General features: G+C 44.2%; 1 protein-coding gene across 2 annotated transcripts in view; it reads left to right on the forward strand.

The window, feature by feature from the left end:
- Window positions 1-246: 246 nt before the first annotated feature.
- GPAT4 (glycerol-3-phosphate acyltransferase 4) overlaps window positions 247-17,322 on the forward strand; it is a 35,520-nt gene continuing 18,444 nt past the window's right edge. Inside the window, exons 1-3 of one of the 2 annotated variants that reach the window (XM_025394636.1) lie at window positions 247-372; window positions 6,961-7,092; window positions 15,013-16,020. In XM_025394636.1, coding sequence (XP_025250421.1) covers window positions 15,856-16,020 — 165 coding nt within the window. In that variant the 5' untranslated portion in view covers window positions 247-372; window positions 6,961-7,092; window positions 15,013-15,855. The remainder of the gene's footprint in view (window positions 373-6,960; window positions 7,093-15,012; window positions 16,021-17,322) is intronic. The other variant, XM_025394635.1, reaches the window with a different exon arrangement.

The following is a 17,322-nucleotide window of genomic DNA, read 5'->3' on the forward strand; positions in this document are numbered from 1 at the left end:
GTCCTGACGCAGGGAAGCGCTCCGCTTATCTGACAGGAACGCGCCAGCGGAGGGGCGGCCAGGGCCCGGCCTCTCCCGCTCCCGCCCCGCCCCGGGCAGTGGCCCCTCGTCCGCCAGGGGGCGACTCCTCGCTTCCCGGGCGCGCCCACCCCGCGGGCCCGGCCACGCGGCACCCGCCTCTTCCTAGGCCCCCGCCCTGCCGGCCCGCGCGCGCCCGGCGGGAGCGCGCGGGGCGGTGGGCGCAAGGTCACGTTGGGCGGCGTAGACAAAGGCGGGCGCGCGCACGTCCTGACGCAGCTTGGGCCCGCGGCGTTGGCAAGGGCGGGAGGTACCGGTCGCGGCGGGATTTGGAGCTGCTGAGCTTCGCGGTCGGTAAGTAGGAAAGAGCTGGCCCCTTCCTTCAAAGTCCCCGGCCTCCGGGGAGCCGAGAGCGGGACGAGGAGGCCGGGCTCGGGCGGCCGCGCGGGGCCTGCGGTCTGGGACGCCCCGGCGACGCCGCGCCGGCGTCAGGAGGCACCATCGCCGCGCCCCGGGGATCCCCGGCGGGTGGAGCGGGTGCCCCCCGTCCCCGATGGAACGGTCCGCGCCCGCCCCGAGCCCCGGTTGCCCGCCTCTCCGCTCCCCTGCCCTCCGAGCCCGTTTCCTCGGAGCCCCGCGCCTCCCCCGAGTCCCAGGTGTCCGCAGCCCTCCCGCCCCGGGAGTCCGGGGATGTGGGTGGCGAGGGCTGCAGGGCGTTGGAGCGCCAGGAAGCGCCTTCCCCTGTCATTCCCCTTCCTGTGTTCTCTGGTTGCCCTGAGATGCTTGTCTTTCCCCTCTCTTTCTCCAAATGCATGCTCCCATTTTTCTTTCTTTAGGATTTCTTAACTCCCGAAATCCCTTGTCTTTCCTTTTTTATTTCAGCGCCCTCCGAGGCATCCTCCTCTCACTGGGGCTTGTTTATTTCCTCGCTTTCCATGTCACAGAAGGCTGAAGTTTAGCTCTTCAGAAGTGCGGAAAATAGCTTATAGGAGACATACGGTGTAGCACAATGGAAATGAGTTCCATCCTCTGCCAAGTATCACCATGAATCTTCTCATTGATAACCTTGAGGTTATTTGAGGAATTTTGGTTCTGGTCCGTTTTCCTTAATTTTGGCTGAGCTTTGAGGAGTTCTGATTAGTTTCATGTCTTGTAGGTTCTATTTCAATCCAAGGGAAATGGTGTGAAGAGCAGTTATACCATACCAAAGTCTGCAGACAAAATCCTGTAATAATGCCAATCGAGTATACTTCTTTCTCTTTGAAAGAGATGTGCTTTTTTTTTTTTTTTTTTTAAACTTTGTATTTTGGAGAATTTCAGACACAGGAAAATAGATGGAATAGGGAACCAGCATGTACTTTGTACTTGGTCTGGCCTCCTCAGCCACTTAACTGTGGCTATTCCTGTTCCATCCACACCCCACACATTTCCCCTCCCGTTGTCTCAGGGAGAACTTGATGCAAGGTGAGTCTGTCAAAAGTAGCTTCAGTTCCATAATGAAAACCACCCTACGAAGTCGTAATGTACTTTTTGTTTTGGAACACAGGCCACTCTTATGAGGTCTTAAGAAACACACAATAGAGTTGAAGAAAGAGCACAGCAAAAGGGTGTCTTAACATGATCGAACAGGTTAAAAGAAAAAGTGTGGCCGGGCGCGGTGGCTCATGCCGGTAATCCCAGCACTTTGGGAGGCTGAGGCGGGCGGATCACCCTAAGGTCAGGAGTTCAAGACCAGCCTGGCCAACATGGTGAAACCCTGCCTATACTAAAAATACAAAAAATAGCCGGGCGTGGTGGCGAGTGCCTGTAATCCCAGCTAGTTGGGAGGCTGAGGCAGGAGAATCGCTTGAACTTGGGAGGCAGAGGTTGCAGTGAGCCGAAATTGGGCCGCTGCACTCCAGCCTGGGCGACAGAACGAGACTCGTCTCAAAAAAAGAAAAAAAGTATTTCAGATCTGGATGAGAGCATTTGGAATGTCCTGTCCAATGTTTTCATTTTTTCTGAGCCCTTGGAGGTCCAGAGGCTGGAAATCCCGCCTCTACCTCCAGGCTGCGGTTCCACTGACCCATACTGCTTGCCTTTAGGTTGCCTTCAGGAAAGAGAAATGTGTAGGAGGGCTGTGGATGAAAACGCTTACATTCATGGAGGGTTTGGATAGGCAAACATGAGCTTTTCCACCAAATTCCAGAATTTTAAGAAATGCCTTAAATTATTTCTTAAAAATCAACTTGGGACAGATGAGAAGTTCTGATAGTAGTTTTTAGGGAGCATGATAAAATTCTGACCTTAGAACTGGTATACCAGTTTGAGAATAAGAACAAGCTATAAACTATGTAGATAACATTCAAGACTATTTAAGAAAGAGTTACTAAGGGAAACCAGAATGACTTGGAACTGTTACTCTTTTTTTTCTGAGAGAACAATAGAATCCTCTCAGAAAGCCTTTCATGCCATTAACAGATAAAAATCTGGGCTTCGGGAGGCGGAGCTTGCAGTGAGCTGAGATCCGGCCACTGCACTCCAGCCTGAGCGACAGAGCGAGACTCCGTCTCAAAAAAAAAAAAAAAAAAAAAAATCTGGGCTTCTTGGACCGTGGGTTAGACTTTCTTACAAAACCATAATATACATTTCCTAGCAAAATTTATGCTATTACGTTTCCTTATCTCAGCGAAGACTTGTGAATTCAGTACTTGTTCCTCAATTTTCCTACCCTTAAAATGGGGATATTCTACCTCTACAAGGAATACTGGAAACAAGCAATTCCTCATGTTAGGGATCTTTGAGTTTTCATGGAAGTTTAGGTTATTTATATGATGATATAGTTGTCAACTTACTTTCAGAATGGATTTTTCTTTTGTGAGTTTGTGACCTAAATACAATAGTTGTCATGTTTGTCCAGTTTATGGAAGTACCACTGCAATAACAGCATTTGAGTGTCATGGTATATCATTACCCCTAAAGATAGAGGAGGGACGAGGAGGAGGAGACTGTTGTGTCTATTTTGTGTTTCGTGTGAGGAGTGCTGTGGCTAGTCTCTTCGGAGGCTAGCCTAACTTGCTAAGTGTTTTCTGCTAAAGAAAAATCCACTTTTCTTGTGTGTGCTTGTCACCAAAAGTTAGCTTGTATTAAAAACAAAACAAAACTCTGAGCTATCTGAAGGTAATTTTGCCCTGGTTAAACTTGAACTGTACTGCAGAATTTTTTGTTCGGGTAAAGTAGAACCTCATTACGGCATGTCATTTACTTCCTAATGTGTCATTGTGTTTACCGGGAAAACTTGACGGAATATCATCTGTTCCGTGTACCACTAAACCATGTAGTAGCGTACAGTATGATTAAGGCTTTTTAAGAGAATAGAATTTTAGAGTTAGAAGGAGCCTTCTAAGTGCTTAGAGTTTACCCTGAGTCCTTCAGTGTACTCTTTCACCTTTAAAACACATGAAGACACGTGCGCATGCCACACAAACACAGAGGCTCATCTAGGGCTCTCTTCATTTTGCCTTGTATAATCTTAGTATGTTTGGATCCCACCTCCAGTTAATTTGTAAGCTGAAGATCTGCCGTAATGGAAAAATACTTTGTAAAACAGGAGTGTAATTCGTTTGCGCTTGACTTTTACCTATTTATTTTACGGAGATGGTCTTGATCTGTGGCCCAGGCTGGAGTGTAGTGGCATGATCAAGGATCACTGCACCCTCAACCTCCCTGGCTCAAACAGTCCTCCCGCCTCAGCTGCCCAAACAATTGGGATTACAGACATGAGCCACCACACCTGGCCTTTGTTGACTTTTCTGAATTTAAAAAAAAAAAAAAGGTCAGGAAACTTAAGGGAAGTTCAGTGATTTTTTTTTTTTTTTTTTTTTAATTTTTTTTGAGGCTGAATCTCCCTCTGTCGCCCAGCCTGAAGTGTGGTGGTGAGATCTCGGCTCTGTGCAACCCTCCACCTCCTGAGCTCAGATGATTTTCCTCCCTCAGCCTCCCGAGTAGCTGGGATTACAGGCGTGCGCCACCACGCCCAGTTAATTTTTGTATTTTTAGTAGAGACGGGGTTTCACCATGTTGGCCAGTCTGGTCTCAAACTCCTGACCTCAGGTGACTCACCTGCCTCAGCCTCCCAAAGTGTTGGGATTACAGGCGTGAGACACTGCACGCGGCTGAAGCTGAATGATTTCTTCAAGGACACATAGACCAGACAGTAAGAATTGTGCCTGGAACCTAAGAGTAGTCCTGGTTCCAGATCTAAGCCCTCTCTGCTGTACCATTTTCTTCTCGGAGAAATAGGGTGGGAAATTATATATATATGTGTGTATATATATATATACACACACACGCACACATGTCTTTCTTTCTTTGCCAGTTGAAGATATGTTGTTGTTATTATTATTATTATTATTTGAGATGGCAGTCTTGGTCTGTCACCCAGGCTGGAGTGCTGTGGTGGGATCTCAGCTCACAGCAGGCTCCACCTCCCGGGTTCACACCATTCTCCTGCCTCAACCTACAGGGCCCGCCATGACACCCAGCTAATTTTTTTGTGTATTTTTAGTAGAGACGGGGTTTCACCATGTTAGCCAGGATGGTCTTGATCTCCTGACCTCGCGATCTGCCTGCCTCAGCCTCCCAAAGTGCTGGGATTACAGGCGTGAGCCACTGCGCCCGGCTGAAGGTATATTATTTTCAGAGTCTCCTTTAAAAATTTTTGATCAGTGCTGTCCCATAGAAATATTATATATGCTATATATACAATTTAAAATTTTATAGTGATGCTTTTTTAAAAAGCACAAGGAAATAGATTAGGTTGATTTGATCGTTCCACAAGGAGAGAGAGAGAGAGTGTGTGTGTGTGTGTGTATCTCAAAACATCACATTGTGCCCTATAAATATGTAAATGTATGTATCAATTTTTTAAAATTTGAGGAACAGTAATTTTACATATTTATAGTGTACAGTAATATTTGCCCATGTGGATAGAACGTGTAATGATAAAATCAGAGGATTTAGGATATCCGGCACCTGAAACATACATCATCTCTTTGTGTTGGGAACATTTCAAATCTTCTACTTAACATTTGAAATTAAAATACACAAGAAACTGGCCCAACGTGGTGGCTCATACCTGTAACCCCAGCACTTTGGGAAGCCGAAGTGGATGGATCACTTGCGGTCAGGAGTTTGAAATCATCCTGGCCAACATGATGAAACCCCTTCTCTACTAAAAGCACAAAACTAGCTGGGTGTGGTGGCCTGTGCCTGTAATCCCAGATATGAGGGAGTCTGAGGCATGAGAATTGCTTGAACCCAGGAGGCAGAGGATGCAGTGAGCAGAGATTGCGCCACTGCACTCTGGCACAGGCTACAGAATGAGACTGTCTCAAAAATAAAAAATAAAAATAAAAAATATATATATATATATGTACAAGAAATTGTTAACTATAGTCATCCTACTTTGCTCTTAAATACTGGAACTCATTTGTTCCATCTAAGTTTTTTTTTTTCTATCCATTAACCAAGCTCTCAACGTCCACCCTTCCCAGCCTCTGGTATCTATTATATTCTACTGTCTACCTCCATGACCTCATTTTTAGCTCCTACAAATGAAAGTCAATTTAAATTTAAAAAAAAAATTATAAAGTAAAAAGAAACAGGTGAAAATAATTTTAACAATATATTTTATTTAACTTAGTTTATCCAAAATATTACTTTAATCCATAATCAATATAAAAACTATTAATGGGATATTTTACATGCGTTTTTTCGTACGAAGTCATGGAACTCCAGTGTGTATTTTACATTCACAGCACATTTCAAGTACTCCAAGGTCACACATGGTTAGTGGCTGCTCTGTTGGACTGCAGAGAATCACTGTCAGTGGAACATGAAGGAACGTTTTATTTTGCTTAGTAATGTTCAGGTCTGAGGTTAGAGTTTGTGGTTGTCGTCATTGTTTTTTTCTTTCCTGTTTTAGTGATTTTTTTCTTTGCACAATTAGAAGTATTTTGAATTTGCAGAGAGATGAACAAAAAAGTCTGATGTCACAAATTTGTGCATTTGTGATGAAAAGCTTTCATTTTTTAAGACAAGAGTGTTGCTCTGTTGCTCAGGCTGGAGTGCAGTGGCACTATCAGGGCTCACTGCGGCCTCAGCCTCCTGGGCTCAGGTGATCCTCCCACGTAAGCCTCCCAAATAGCTGCGATTACAGGAGTAAGCCACCATGCCTGCCTAATTTTTGGTTTTTTAGTAGAAATGGGGTCTCTCCTTGTTGGCCAGGCTGGTGTTGAACTGGCCTCAAGTGATCTGCCCGCCTCGGCCTCCCAGAGTGCTGGGATTACAGGTGCGAGCCACTGCGCCTGGCCAGTGATATGTCTAAATTTAAAAGACTGACCATATCAAGTATTGGTGAAGATGTGGAACAAGTGGGACTTCCTACGCTGTTAGTGGGAATACAAAATGGTACAACTCATTTTGGAATTTGTCATTCCACTCCTAGGTATTTACCCAAGAGAAATGAAGTATATGTCCATACAAAGACTTGTAGATAGCACCTTTATTTGTAATAGCCCCAAACTGGAACAGTCTTAATGTCCATCAGTAGGGGAATGGATGAAGAAACTGTGGTATATCCATATACTGCAATACAGCTTAGCAATCAAGAGAAAGAAACTGTTGACACATGCAGCAACGTGGATGGTTCTCAATATAATTATGCTGAGTGAAATAAACTGGATAAAAAGATTTTTTAAACAAGAAAAAGGCCAGGAAGTTGCTGCTAATTACATATACAGTACTCAGATGTCAAGAACTGGTATTGAAATGGAGCCATCAGAGCAGTGTTCAGGTCGAATAATGAATTGTCTTGGGTCTTAAACCTCCAGCAAATCAAATTGTCCTCATTAAAATATACTCTGTCTTTTTTGTTTTGTTTTCTATTTTTTGTTTTGCCAGCTTCAATAGATGGTTCCGTTACATTGGGGTGAACTTGGTACCAGTGCCAGTTCTAACTCAAGAAAGTTCTGGAGGGCATAATGATCTTAGATAAAACCAAGGCCCTGAACCTGACCATGTTCTATCTTCCCTGTGAGTTGAATCATCCTTTGGCTGGTTGGATCCTGGCTTTGTCTTGAGTGATTTTTTTTATCCAGGATTGATGCCAACTGTGTGTGTTCTGGGTTTTCAGCACTTCAGGTTCATGTCAACCGAGTCGCTCTGAGAGCTACCCTCTTTGGAAACATTATGCACTTTCCCCACTAAGCAGCAGAATCCTATTCAAGCAAATTTCTTAACACTCTACTAGTCCTGATACACTCGACATTAAATTCAGCCTAGCATACATTTCCTCGTGCCTGTGTGTGCATGTTTGTTTACATCACAGATGGGGCATTTGATGGGCCTATGTTCTGACAGTAAGTAAACTAGGAGAAATGGATGCTTTTCTCTGAATTGTAACCCACCCCAAAGCAAGTGAGGAGTCGGCCTGGGGAGTAGGAAGCGCACTCAACTGGGTATCAGATGGGCATTAGTCCTGCCTCTGTTACCGCCAGTTTTGTAACTTGTCCCTGTCATCGAACCCTTCCAAGGCTCAGTTATTTGAGCCATAAAATGAAGAGGTTGGACTAGAAATCTGAAAGATTAACTAATAAAGTTGTGGTTTTGTCATCATTTTTTTATTATTGCCTCCAGCTTTATAGTGATGATTAGTAGTAGAAGCTTCTATTTATAGATGATTTTGTGCCAAGCACTACACTGAAAACTTGATAGGCATCACGTTCAATCTTCACAACAATACCACAGGATATGTATTATTCCCATATTACAGATGAGAAATCTGAAGCATGGAATGTGACTTTTTTGAGGTCAGACAGTCAGAAGGTAGGGGAGGCTGGGGTTTTTTTTTTTTTTTTTTTTTTGAGACGGAGTCTCGCTCTGTTGCCCAGGCTGGAGTGCAGTGGCCGGATCTCAGCTCACTGCAAGCTCCGCCTCCCGGGTTTGTGCCATTCTCCTGCCTCAGCCTCCCGAGTAGCTGGGACTACAGGCGCCCGCCACCTCACCTGGCTAGTTTTTTTTTGTATTTTTTAGTAGAGACGGGGTTTCACGGTGTTAGCCAGGATGGTCTCGATCTCCTGACCTCGTGATCCGCCCGTCTCAGCCTCCCAAAGTGCTGAGATTACAGGCTTAAGCTACCTTGCCCGGCCTGGGAGCCTGGTTTTGAATGTAGCTTGTCTGATTCCCTGTATGTTTGGCCATCATGCTTTACTGCTTCCCTCACATTATGCAATTTTAAATAAAGACGTAAGGACAAAAAACTTGTTTCAGGAAGGAATTTTAAAAAACATCCAGTGTAGCCACCATAACTTATCTGCCACTCGGCAGAATGCGGATGTAGGTGAAGGTCTCCCTATACAGCCTATTCTTTTTGAACAATTCGATCTTAGATTCTTTTAAAAATAGCTTTATTGACTTACAGTTCACCCAATGAAAGTATCCAGTTCATTGGGGTTTATAATGTTCACAGGTGTGTACAGTCATCAACATAGTTTTAGAACGTTTTCATCACCTCAGAGACCTTTTAGCTGTCACTCTCGTATCTCCCCACTCTCGCCAGCTCTAAAGTAACCAATAATCTCTTTCTGTGTAGATTTGCCTGTTTGTATAAGTGGAATCAATATATGGTCTTTTTGATGAGTTTTATTCACTTAATATGATGTTTTGAAGATTCATCCATGTTATAGCATGTATCATTTCTTCATTTTTATGGCCAAAGATTCCATTGTATGGATGCACCACATTTTGTTTATCCAGTCATCAGCTGATGGACATTTTGGTTGTTTCTGTCTTTTGGCTGTTCTGATTAATGCCATTGTAAGCATTCATGTGCAATTTTTTTGGTGTAGACAGTTTGTCTTTCTCTTGGGTATATACCTAGGAGTGGAATTGCGAGGTACATGGTAACTTTGTTTAACCATTCTCCGAGCTGCACTAGCTTACATTCCAACCATAAAAGCATGAGGGTTGGATTCTTAGTATTGAGCTAGAATTTGCATCCCATACCTGCCAACTGTAAAACCAATTCCCTTGCATCAGGTGTCCCAAGCAAATCCACTTTTTCTAGGTGACAGCCAGTCCGATCTGACCTTCTGAGTGCTCTCCAGTACTGAAGGGCTTCCACTGGGTTTCATGTCCTGGGTTGTCATTCTAGATCCTCACCACCTCTCTTATGAATGTGATCCCCCTCCTTTTTTTAGAGAACTAGATGCCTTTTACTTGTGGGTAATTTGTGCTCAGAGATGGTTGTCTTCTCAGTTTCAGTTGTCCTTTCTCAGTTAACTGGTAAGAACCCTTAACCCGGTAGTCTCAACTGACTACACATTAGAATCGCTCAAGTGTCGTAAGAACAAATCCAGATTGTACCTGCAGATATTCTAATATACTTCATCTGGGCTGAGGCCCAGTGATGCAAATGAGCATCCTGGGTAGAGAACCAGTGCAGCCTTTAGTGGCCAGGGGATGGCTCTGTCTGGGTCTCTGAGGGCCCACGTGGCTCATGCCCCTGCCATCTGTGCATGGATACCAGCTGTCCTGATTCAGAATTACTGTGAGAGTCTCATTTTTTTACTAATGCGTTTACACAGAGTGCCATCTTGAAGCCTCAAGCATTTGTGTTCCTGTTTTCTGAAGAGTCTCGTTTGCCCCCAGTATGCTCTGCAGACACTGACTGTGGCAGTGTTTGCCTCCCTGTCAGGCCGTGTGCACTTTCTGAATGAGAAAGCATGCTCCAGCCATTTTAGAGGCATATAAACACCTTTAGGCAAAAGTGGTAGTTGAAAACCCCATTAGTGTAATGTCATTACTTCTTGGGAAATACCTTCAAATTCCCCTTCTCCTTCCTAGTGACAGGGGCTCAGATGAATAGTATTCCATTATATCCTCTATTGGGAGACACTGATGTTTGTTTTGATATTACAGACTATGCTGCAGTCAGTAACACAGCACATATTATCACTTTGCTCATGCTTTAAAATACAGGATTTATACACTTCTGCACTACTGGCGTTTGGGGCTGAACAGTTCCTCATTGTGTGGGAGCTGTCCTGTGCTTTGTAAGATGTGCAGCATCATATCTGCCCTGTGCACTGCACTAGATGCCAGTAGTAGCACTCCCATCCCAAGTCATGGCAGCCAGAAATCCCTGCACATGTTGCCAGATGCTCCCCAAGGGGGTAAAAAGAAATCATCCTTGGTTGGGAACCACTGGTCTGATTTATCCTTAGGATAAATTTCTAGAAGTGGAATTGCTGGATCTAAGGTTATGTACATTTAAAATTTTGATGGCAGTCGCTAAATTGTTCTTTGTAGAGGTTAAACCCATTTTACACTCCAACCAGCAGTATTTGAGGATATTTTTTCATTCTCACCAGTACAGTGGTTTATCAGAATTTCTTTACCATCTCACTGTACTTTCAGTTTGAATTTCTCTGTTTTACGGCTAACCTTTTTATTGAACACTTACTGCTTGCTAGGCAAGTTGTGTTGTTTGGCCTGTGTATTTTGTGTCATACATTATAATGCCTTCCTCTCTAAGCCTTCTTGAAGTTTGGTACCTAGCGCTGACGACTAAGTTTCTTCTGATTCTAATGAAATGATAATATGTACCATTCATTGAGATCTAACATGTGACTGGCATTGTGCTTGGTGTGCTCTAAAAATATGTGCATTCTTGTGTGATCTAAGCATGTATTAATAAAGTGGCCTTTCTTTTACCTTTTGGGTTGGCACTGGGCCTCTGTCTGCACATATTCTAGCAGTTATAGTCCCTGAGTTGGGATATGTCACAGAGAGCCGACTGAAAAGTATTTGATTCTGCAGTTAGGAGTGATAATAGTCCCAGTCCAATGATTGGGACGGAATTGGTGTAGATGCCTTGATTTAAATTAAGTTCTGTTCTGTTTTGTTCTCTTTTTTTTCCTTTTCTTTTCTTTTCCTTTTCCTTTTCCCTTTCCTTTTCTTTCTTCTCTCTTTTCTCTTCTTTTCCTTTGTTTTCTTTTCTTTTCCAGGAGTCTATTTTCCTTGTCTACAGTCATCATAGTTTGAAATTACGACTTTTTGTGTGCTTGTTTCCGGATGGGCATATCTTTTCACCACTGAACAACAGCTAACACATGGTGTACTGTCTGGCACACACTGTGTGCCCAGTGAGTATTTGTTGAATGAATGAATTAGTCACTCCAAGAACAGGCCGTTAGGGGGCCTAAAGGCCCGGATTTGCCATTCCATGGGTTGAAGAGTTAGGTTAGCTTAGTGATGGGCTCTGTTGCCTTCCTGGAATGGAGGCAGCTTCCTTCCTGAAAGGCTCAGAACTAGCTGATTCTCTGGAATGTTTGGCCTGTTGGGGAACGTTGGCCCTGATGATTCTGGGTGAGTTTGGTTGGAACCCAGCTGTGGATGTTGAGAGAATAAGTGAATATTCCTGTGAATGAATGGCTTCCCCAGCTCACATTCTTAAGAGGTCATGCTTATATTTACTTGAGGCAAAGTCATAGCCTCTCGTAAATGAACGGTTATCTAGAAATTGTGGTTGGATTTAGTTCTGATGTGAACAGTTTTGATATTTCCACACATCAAAGTCTGTATTAAGGGGACCTTCAGCCACTAGTTCCCTCTGGCTTTAATGAGTTTTCAGTTTCCAAACACTACCGATTCGATAAACTCAGTTGGCTTGCTCTTTCCTCTACTTCTAAGAATTTGTGTGAGTATTGTTTAGTGTTGGCCTAATAACTTGTTCGGCCAGTTTGGTGTTCTCTGTCCTGGAGGCTGGCATTCAGCAAAAGGAACTCGGGGTAGGGTGTGGCGGGGTGGGATGGGGTGGGATGGGATGGGACTGGGAGAGCCAGCAGGGGGCCTCTGAGTGGAGGAAAGACCAGCAAGGTCATGAGTGCAAACTCTTCCTATAAGGGGCAGATAGTGAGTATTTTAGGGTCTGTAGGCCATGGTCTTTGTCAAATCTTCGTTGTTTTTTGCATCTGTTTAAAAGAGTCTAAGAATGTAAAAACTCATGAGCCTTTGTGAAAAAGACTGTAGCCAGATGTGGGCTATAATTGGCCAACCCCTGAACTAGGTGAAGAAATTGGTTTATTGCTACACGTGTTTACTGGTTTGGGGACATGAACCCAGAATAACCTTGGGAATTTTCAGTTGTGATCCTTAGAGGAGTGATCTACACTCTGGCATGGGGGTCAAAGTGACCCTGGTGTCAGTCACCTTGGGTCTGTGGAACTCAGGGTAACCCTGACCAGTAGGACAGAGACCCTTGCTGCCTCTTTCCCATGGCAGTCCTGTCCACGGGGAGTGGGGAGACAGCAATGAAGGAGGAAAGGAGATGTTGTCCTGGATAGGCCTGAGGACTTTGGTAGCTCAGGTGCCTGAACTGCCTCTAGAACACGGTTAGAAAACTGGCGTGTATGAGTGTTTATGAAAATACAAGAGCATGTCTGTATTCTGAGAACACGACCAAATTCTAATACTGGAGTCCAGATCCTGATGGTTTTGTCTAATCACAAGAAGTTCTGTAGAGCAGTCTGGCTTGAAGGAAGTACTTCTTCTTTTTTTCTTTCTTTTTTTTTTTTTTTTTTTTTTTTGAGACAGAGTCCTGTTCTGTCTCCCAGGCTGGAGTGCAGTGGCGGCGATTTCGGCTCGCTGCAACCTCTGCCTCCCTGGTCCAAGCAATTCTCCTGCCTCCTGAGTAGTTGAGATTACAGGCATGCTCCATGATGCTCAGCTAATTTTTGTATTTTTAGTAGCGATGGGGTTTTGCCATGTTGGCCAGGCAGGTCTCGAACTCCCAACCTCAGGTGATCCGCCTGCCTCAGCCTCCCAAAGTGGGCTTACAGGCGTGAGCCACCGCACCTGGCCAGTGCTACTTCATTTTAAAGCACATAGTTTGGGTGATAGGAAGGAGTAGGGGTTACAGAGCAGGGTCCTGGAGACGGATGCTCTTGTCCTGCTTCCAACTCTCTGCAACCCTGGGTGACTTGACTTCCTTAATCTTCCCAGCCTCAGCGTCCTCACCTGTAGATCAGGATGACAATGACTCCAGCGTACAGCCATCGTGAGGATTACGTGAGGGTGGTGTATGTGAAATGCTCCTTAGCGCAGTGCTTGGCATGTTGTAAGCACTCAGTCAATGTTGGCAATAGCAGTGACAATGTGAAAGTGGAAGAAAACGTAAGAAGTGGCCATCAGAACTAGGAACTAGGGTTCATGACTCAGCGCCACTGATTAGCATGTCCTTATAGACTGGAGCATTTCGTCCTCAGACGTGTGAATGTCATGGAGTCGTACAGAGGAACTGGGTCTGCAACTACCTCTTTCAGCTTCCTGATGTGTAAAATGGAAATCATACAGATTGATGGGCTGGGGATAAACAAACGAGGTAACAAGGGAACGGCCTTGTTCTCTAGAACTGTAACAGGATGAGCCGCAGATAAGAACCTCTCAGACACCGAGTTGTAGAAGGAAAGGGCTTTATTCAGCTGGGAGCATCAGAGGACTCACGTCTCCAAAAACCGAGCTCCCCGAGTGAGCAATTCCTGTCCCTTTTGAGGGCTTACAACTCTAAGGGGGTCCACGTGAGAGCGTCTGATTGATTGAGCAAGCAGGGGGTACGTGACTGGGGGCTGCATGCACCGGTAATCAGAAGGGAACAGAACAGGACAGGGATTTTCACGATGCTTTTCCATACAATGTCTGGAATCTATAGATAACATAAGCAGTTAGGTCAGGGGCTGATGTTTAACTACCAGGCCCAGGGCGTGATGCTGGGCTGTCTGTCTGTGGATTCCATTTCTGCCTTTTAGATTTTATACTTCTTCTTTCTTTGGAGGCAGAAATTGGGCATAAAGACAATATGAGGGGTGGTCTCCTCCCTTAAAACATTGAGCAGATTTTAAGGCGAAGTCAGTACTTGTTAATTTGTTTAGTTTCTTGAACTTCTAAGTGTTGGGAACAGCCTGAGGGTGATTGGTGTGAAGCCAAAATGTTTGCCAGAGAGAGTTGATAGGATACTCCCAAGTTCAGGGATTTGGAATGTGTGATATAAAATTGGAATACTTTTGTGAGATATTTGAAATAGTGGAATTTCACAATGGGTGACCCGTGTGGGGAGAGGCTGGAGGAGGTTCATCTCTATATGGAAAATACGACAAGATCTTGCAAATTTAAAAATGTGTATTTTCTTTTCCTCTGCAATTCCATTTCTAGGAATTTACCCCGAAAATATATTTTCTAAGCACATTTTGTGTACTAAGTCACGCATGTACCTGGTTATTCCTTACAACATTATTTATACAAAAAAAAAAAAAAGTAGAAATATCAGTGTTTAACCTTAAGAGACTGGTGAACTAAGTTGTGGCACATTCTTAAGTTGAAAACTGTGCACCTGCAGAGTGAGGGAACTCTATGTGTATTGATGGGACATTCTTCTGAGATGTGTTAAGCTAAAAACAAAAACAAAAAGCAAGGTGAAGAATAATATGTGGTTGTTTCGCAGCCTGGGGGCCAGTGGTGATGGAGAACCATTGTGATTTCCTTGTTTAAGCACAGAATGTCTTGGGAAGAACACAAAGGTGGTTACAACCTTTGGCGGCATCTGTGCAGAAGCACTCTGAATACCTGGGGGACAGGTAGTAAGGAGATGTACTTTCCATAGCACATGCTTTTTATCTTTCAAATGTGTCTCATATACACGTATTTTCTATTCAGAAAGTTTGACCACAGGTCGTATCATTTGGGTGGAAAACTGAAACCTCTATGTTTCCCTCCCACATTCATGTCTGCCACCTGTTGGCTCTGCCTGGTCTCTTTGACCTTGATGACTTGAAAAGTGGGCATTGACCACACTGACAGTTTTAGGCTTACCCTGAAACAGTCCCCCTGGTCCCCAGCATATTGACATTTCTCCTCTTGATTTGTGTGACTGACAGTGTTTCTGTTTCCCTCCCCCAGCTTTGGCAGCATGTAAGCAGCTATTTGCCAAGAACCCAGGTCACCGCTAAGAAAGGGAGCCTTAGGGAGAAGAGTGTCAAGAGGAAACCAATGCCAGATGCGTCTGGAGTTACACTCAGCACTTGCATTATGAGACATTGTGTGCCAGCATCTCTTTCCTGCTGGCAAAGACTGTAGCTCTCCAGGTAGGAGGGTCCTGGAAGCTGTGAGCGCCAGGAGCCTCACCAGAGGAGGATGGGGCCAGATAATGAACTCTCTACAGTGAACATGGTTTTCAGCTTATGAAGGAATTTTAAGTAAAACAATTATTTAATTTCCACATATTCAAGTTCAAAAGCCTTCTGTGTAAAGTGCCAGTGATTACCCCTCCACAGAAGTTATCAGGATTTTTCTGGCACCAAGTTGAACTCTTCTTGGTACTTCTGGCAGTGACAGGGACAGATTTATCTGTTGAATGCTCTTGAGCAGGAAAACCATGTAAAACTTCTGGAAGCAGCATCAGGACAGCAGAGCAGAGCCCCTGCCCTCACTGCTCACTTGCACAGAAATTCCATCTGGACTCGGATGCTTTCACTGAAGACCCATCGAGCTTCATTCATCTTTAGAGTCCATCCGTTCTGGGGAGACCTGGCGTTTGCAGCTGCCTCCTGTGGCCGTGTTTTCCTGTCCTTCTCTTCCCAGGCCTTCTATTCAGGCGGTTGAGGGGTGTGGACTTTGGAATGGGGTTTGCTGTTCTTCGGGAACTTGCTTCCTTTCCCTGGCTGGTGCTGTCGGGAAGGACCATCTGAAGGCTACAGTTTGCTCTTGGGGAGGCAGGTGCTGGCCTGGCCTGGATCTTCCACCATGTTCCTGTTGCTGCCTTTTGATAGCCTGATTGTCAACCTTCTGGGCATCTCCCTGACTGTCCTCTTCACCCTCCTCCTCGTTTTTATCATAGTGCCAGCCATTTTTGGAGTCTCCTTTGGTATCCGCAAACTCTACATGAAAACTTTGTTAAAAATCTTTGCGGTAAGTTGTGCTGTTACAAAAGGTTGCTTCACAGGGGAGGGTAGAAGTGCATTTAGCAAAAAGAGTTATTCTTACAGGCCTATTGTTATCTCTTTATTAGACAGGGAGAAAGTTGGGAGAATGGGAAGTGGCTTTTTGAGTAAGAAGAATAACTAAACGTGTACTTTTGAAAGGTACTTGTATGTTTGATTTATGCTGAGCTGAGGGACCTATGCCATGACTGCACATGTCGCCTGTTTATTTCAAAGAGAATGGGGCTTAGAATTAAAGAAAAGCACTGCCAGTCTCTGTCTCTTCTTACATAACTGATGCCATAGCTCAAAGCTGCTGCAGGCATATTCCCTCACTTGAGAAGCATGGGAAAGCCTCTTCTCTTCCAGTCATTTATTCTAAGTAGGTCCTTGCATTTCAGACTAAAAGAATGGACAGAAAAGGGCATTGGAATTGTTTTATTTTCTTTAAAGGCGAAGGATACATTTCTAAACATATATCAGAACTTACCTGACCGTTGAATTATACCAAACTGGTCACATTGTAAGGAAATGGGTGAGAAGTGATGTTTTTTGGAAGTTGCTCTCTCCCATAAGACTTAAATACCTCTGCACAGATTTGGTGATTTAATTGTAATGTCTGTTTTTAGTAGTCACCAAATCTTTAGGGATTCATGTATAATTTGAGAAGTGCACTTACAGTAGTAAAAATAATACAACATTGTTTGTTCATATTGTATCTTTTTTTTTTTCTTTTTTTTTGAGACAGAGTCTCACTCTGTCACCCAGGCCAGAATGCAGTGGCGCAATCACGACTCACTGCAACTTCTGCCTCCCAGGTTCAAACAATTCACCTGCCTCAGCCTCCTGAGTAGCTGGGACTACAGGCACATGCCACCACACCTGGCTAATTTTGTTGTGTTTTTAGTGGAGACAGGGTTTCACCACGTTGCCCGTGCTGGTCTCGAACTCCTGACCCCTCAAGTGATCTGCCCATCTCAGCCTCCCAAAGTGCTGGGATTACAGGCCTGCACCACCGTTCCTGGCCCATATTGTATCTTCTGGTTTTGAGAGTAATTTTTATCATTTTTCTTTGATTCCTTATAATTCTGTGGTAGACGGGGCATTTTATTAACCTGCATTTTATTTATCTGCATTTTTATCAATGAAGAAAACGACTCAGATTAAGTGAGCGATATGAAATGTTACATTATAGTGGGAAATATTTTTATGTTTGTCATTGAATCTTGGGTTTTATCTTTTTTGGTACTTAGTATGTCTATAAGCATATGTGTTTTTTTTTTTCACATTT

The sequence above is a fragment of the Theropithecus gelada genome, chromosome 8 (assembly GCF_003255815.1).
Source record: "Theropithecus gelada isolate Dixy chromosome 8, Tgel_1.0, whole genome shotgun sequence".
Classification (NCBI taxonomy): domain Eukaryota; kingdom Metazoa; phylum Chordata; class Mammalia; order Primates; family Cercopithecidae; genus Theropithecus; species Theropithecus gelada.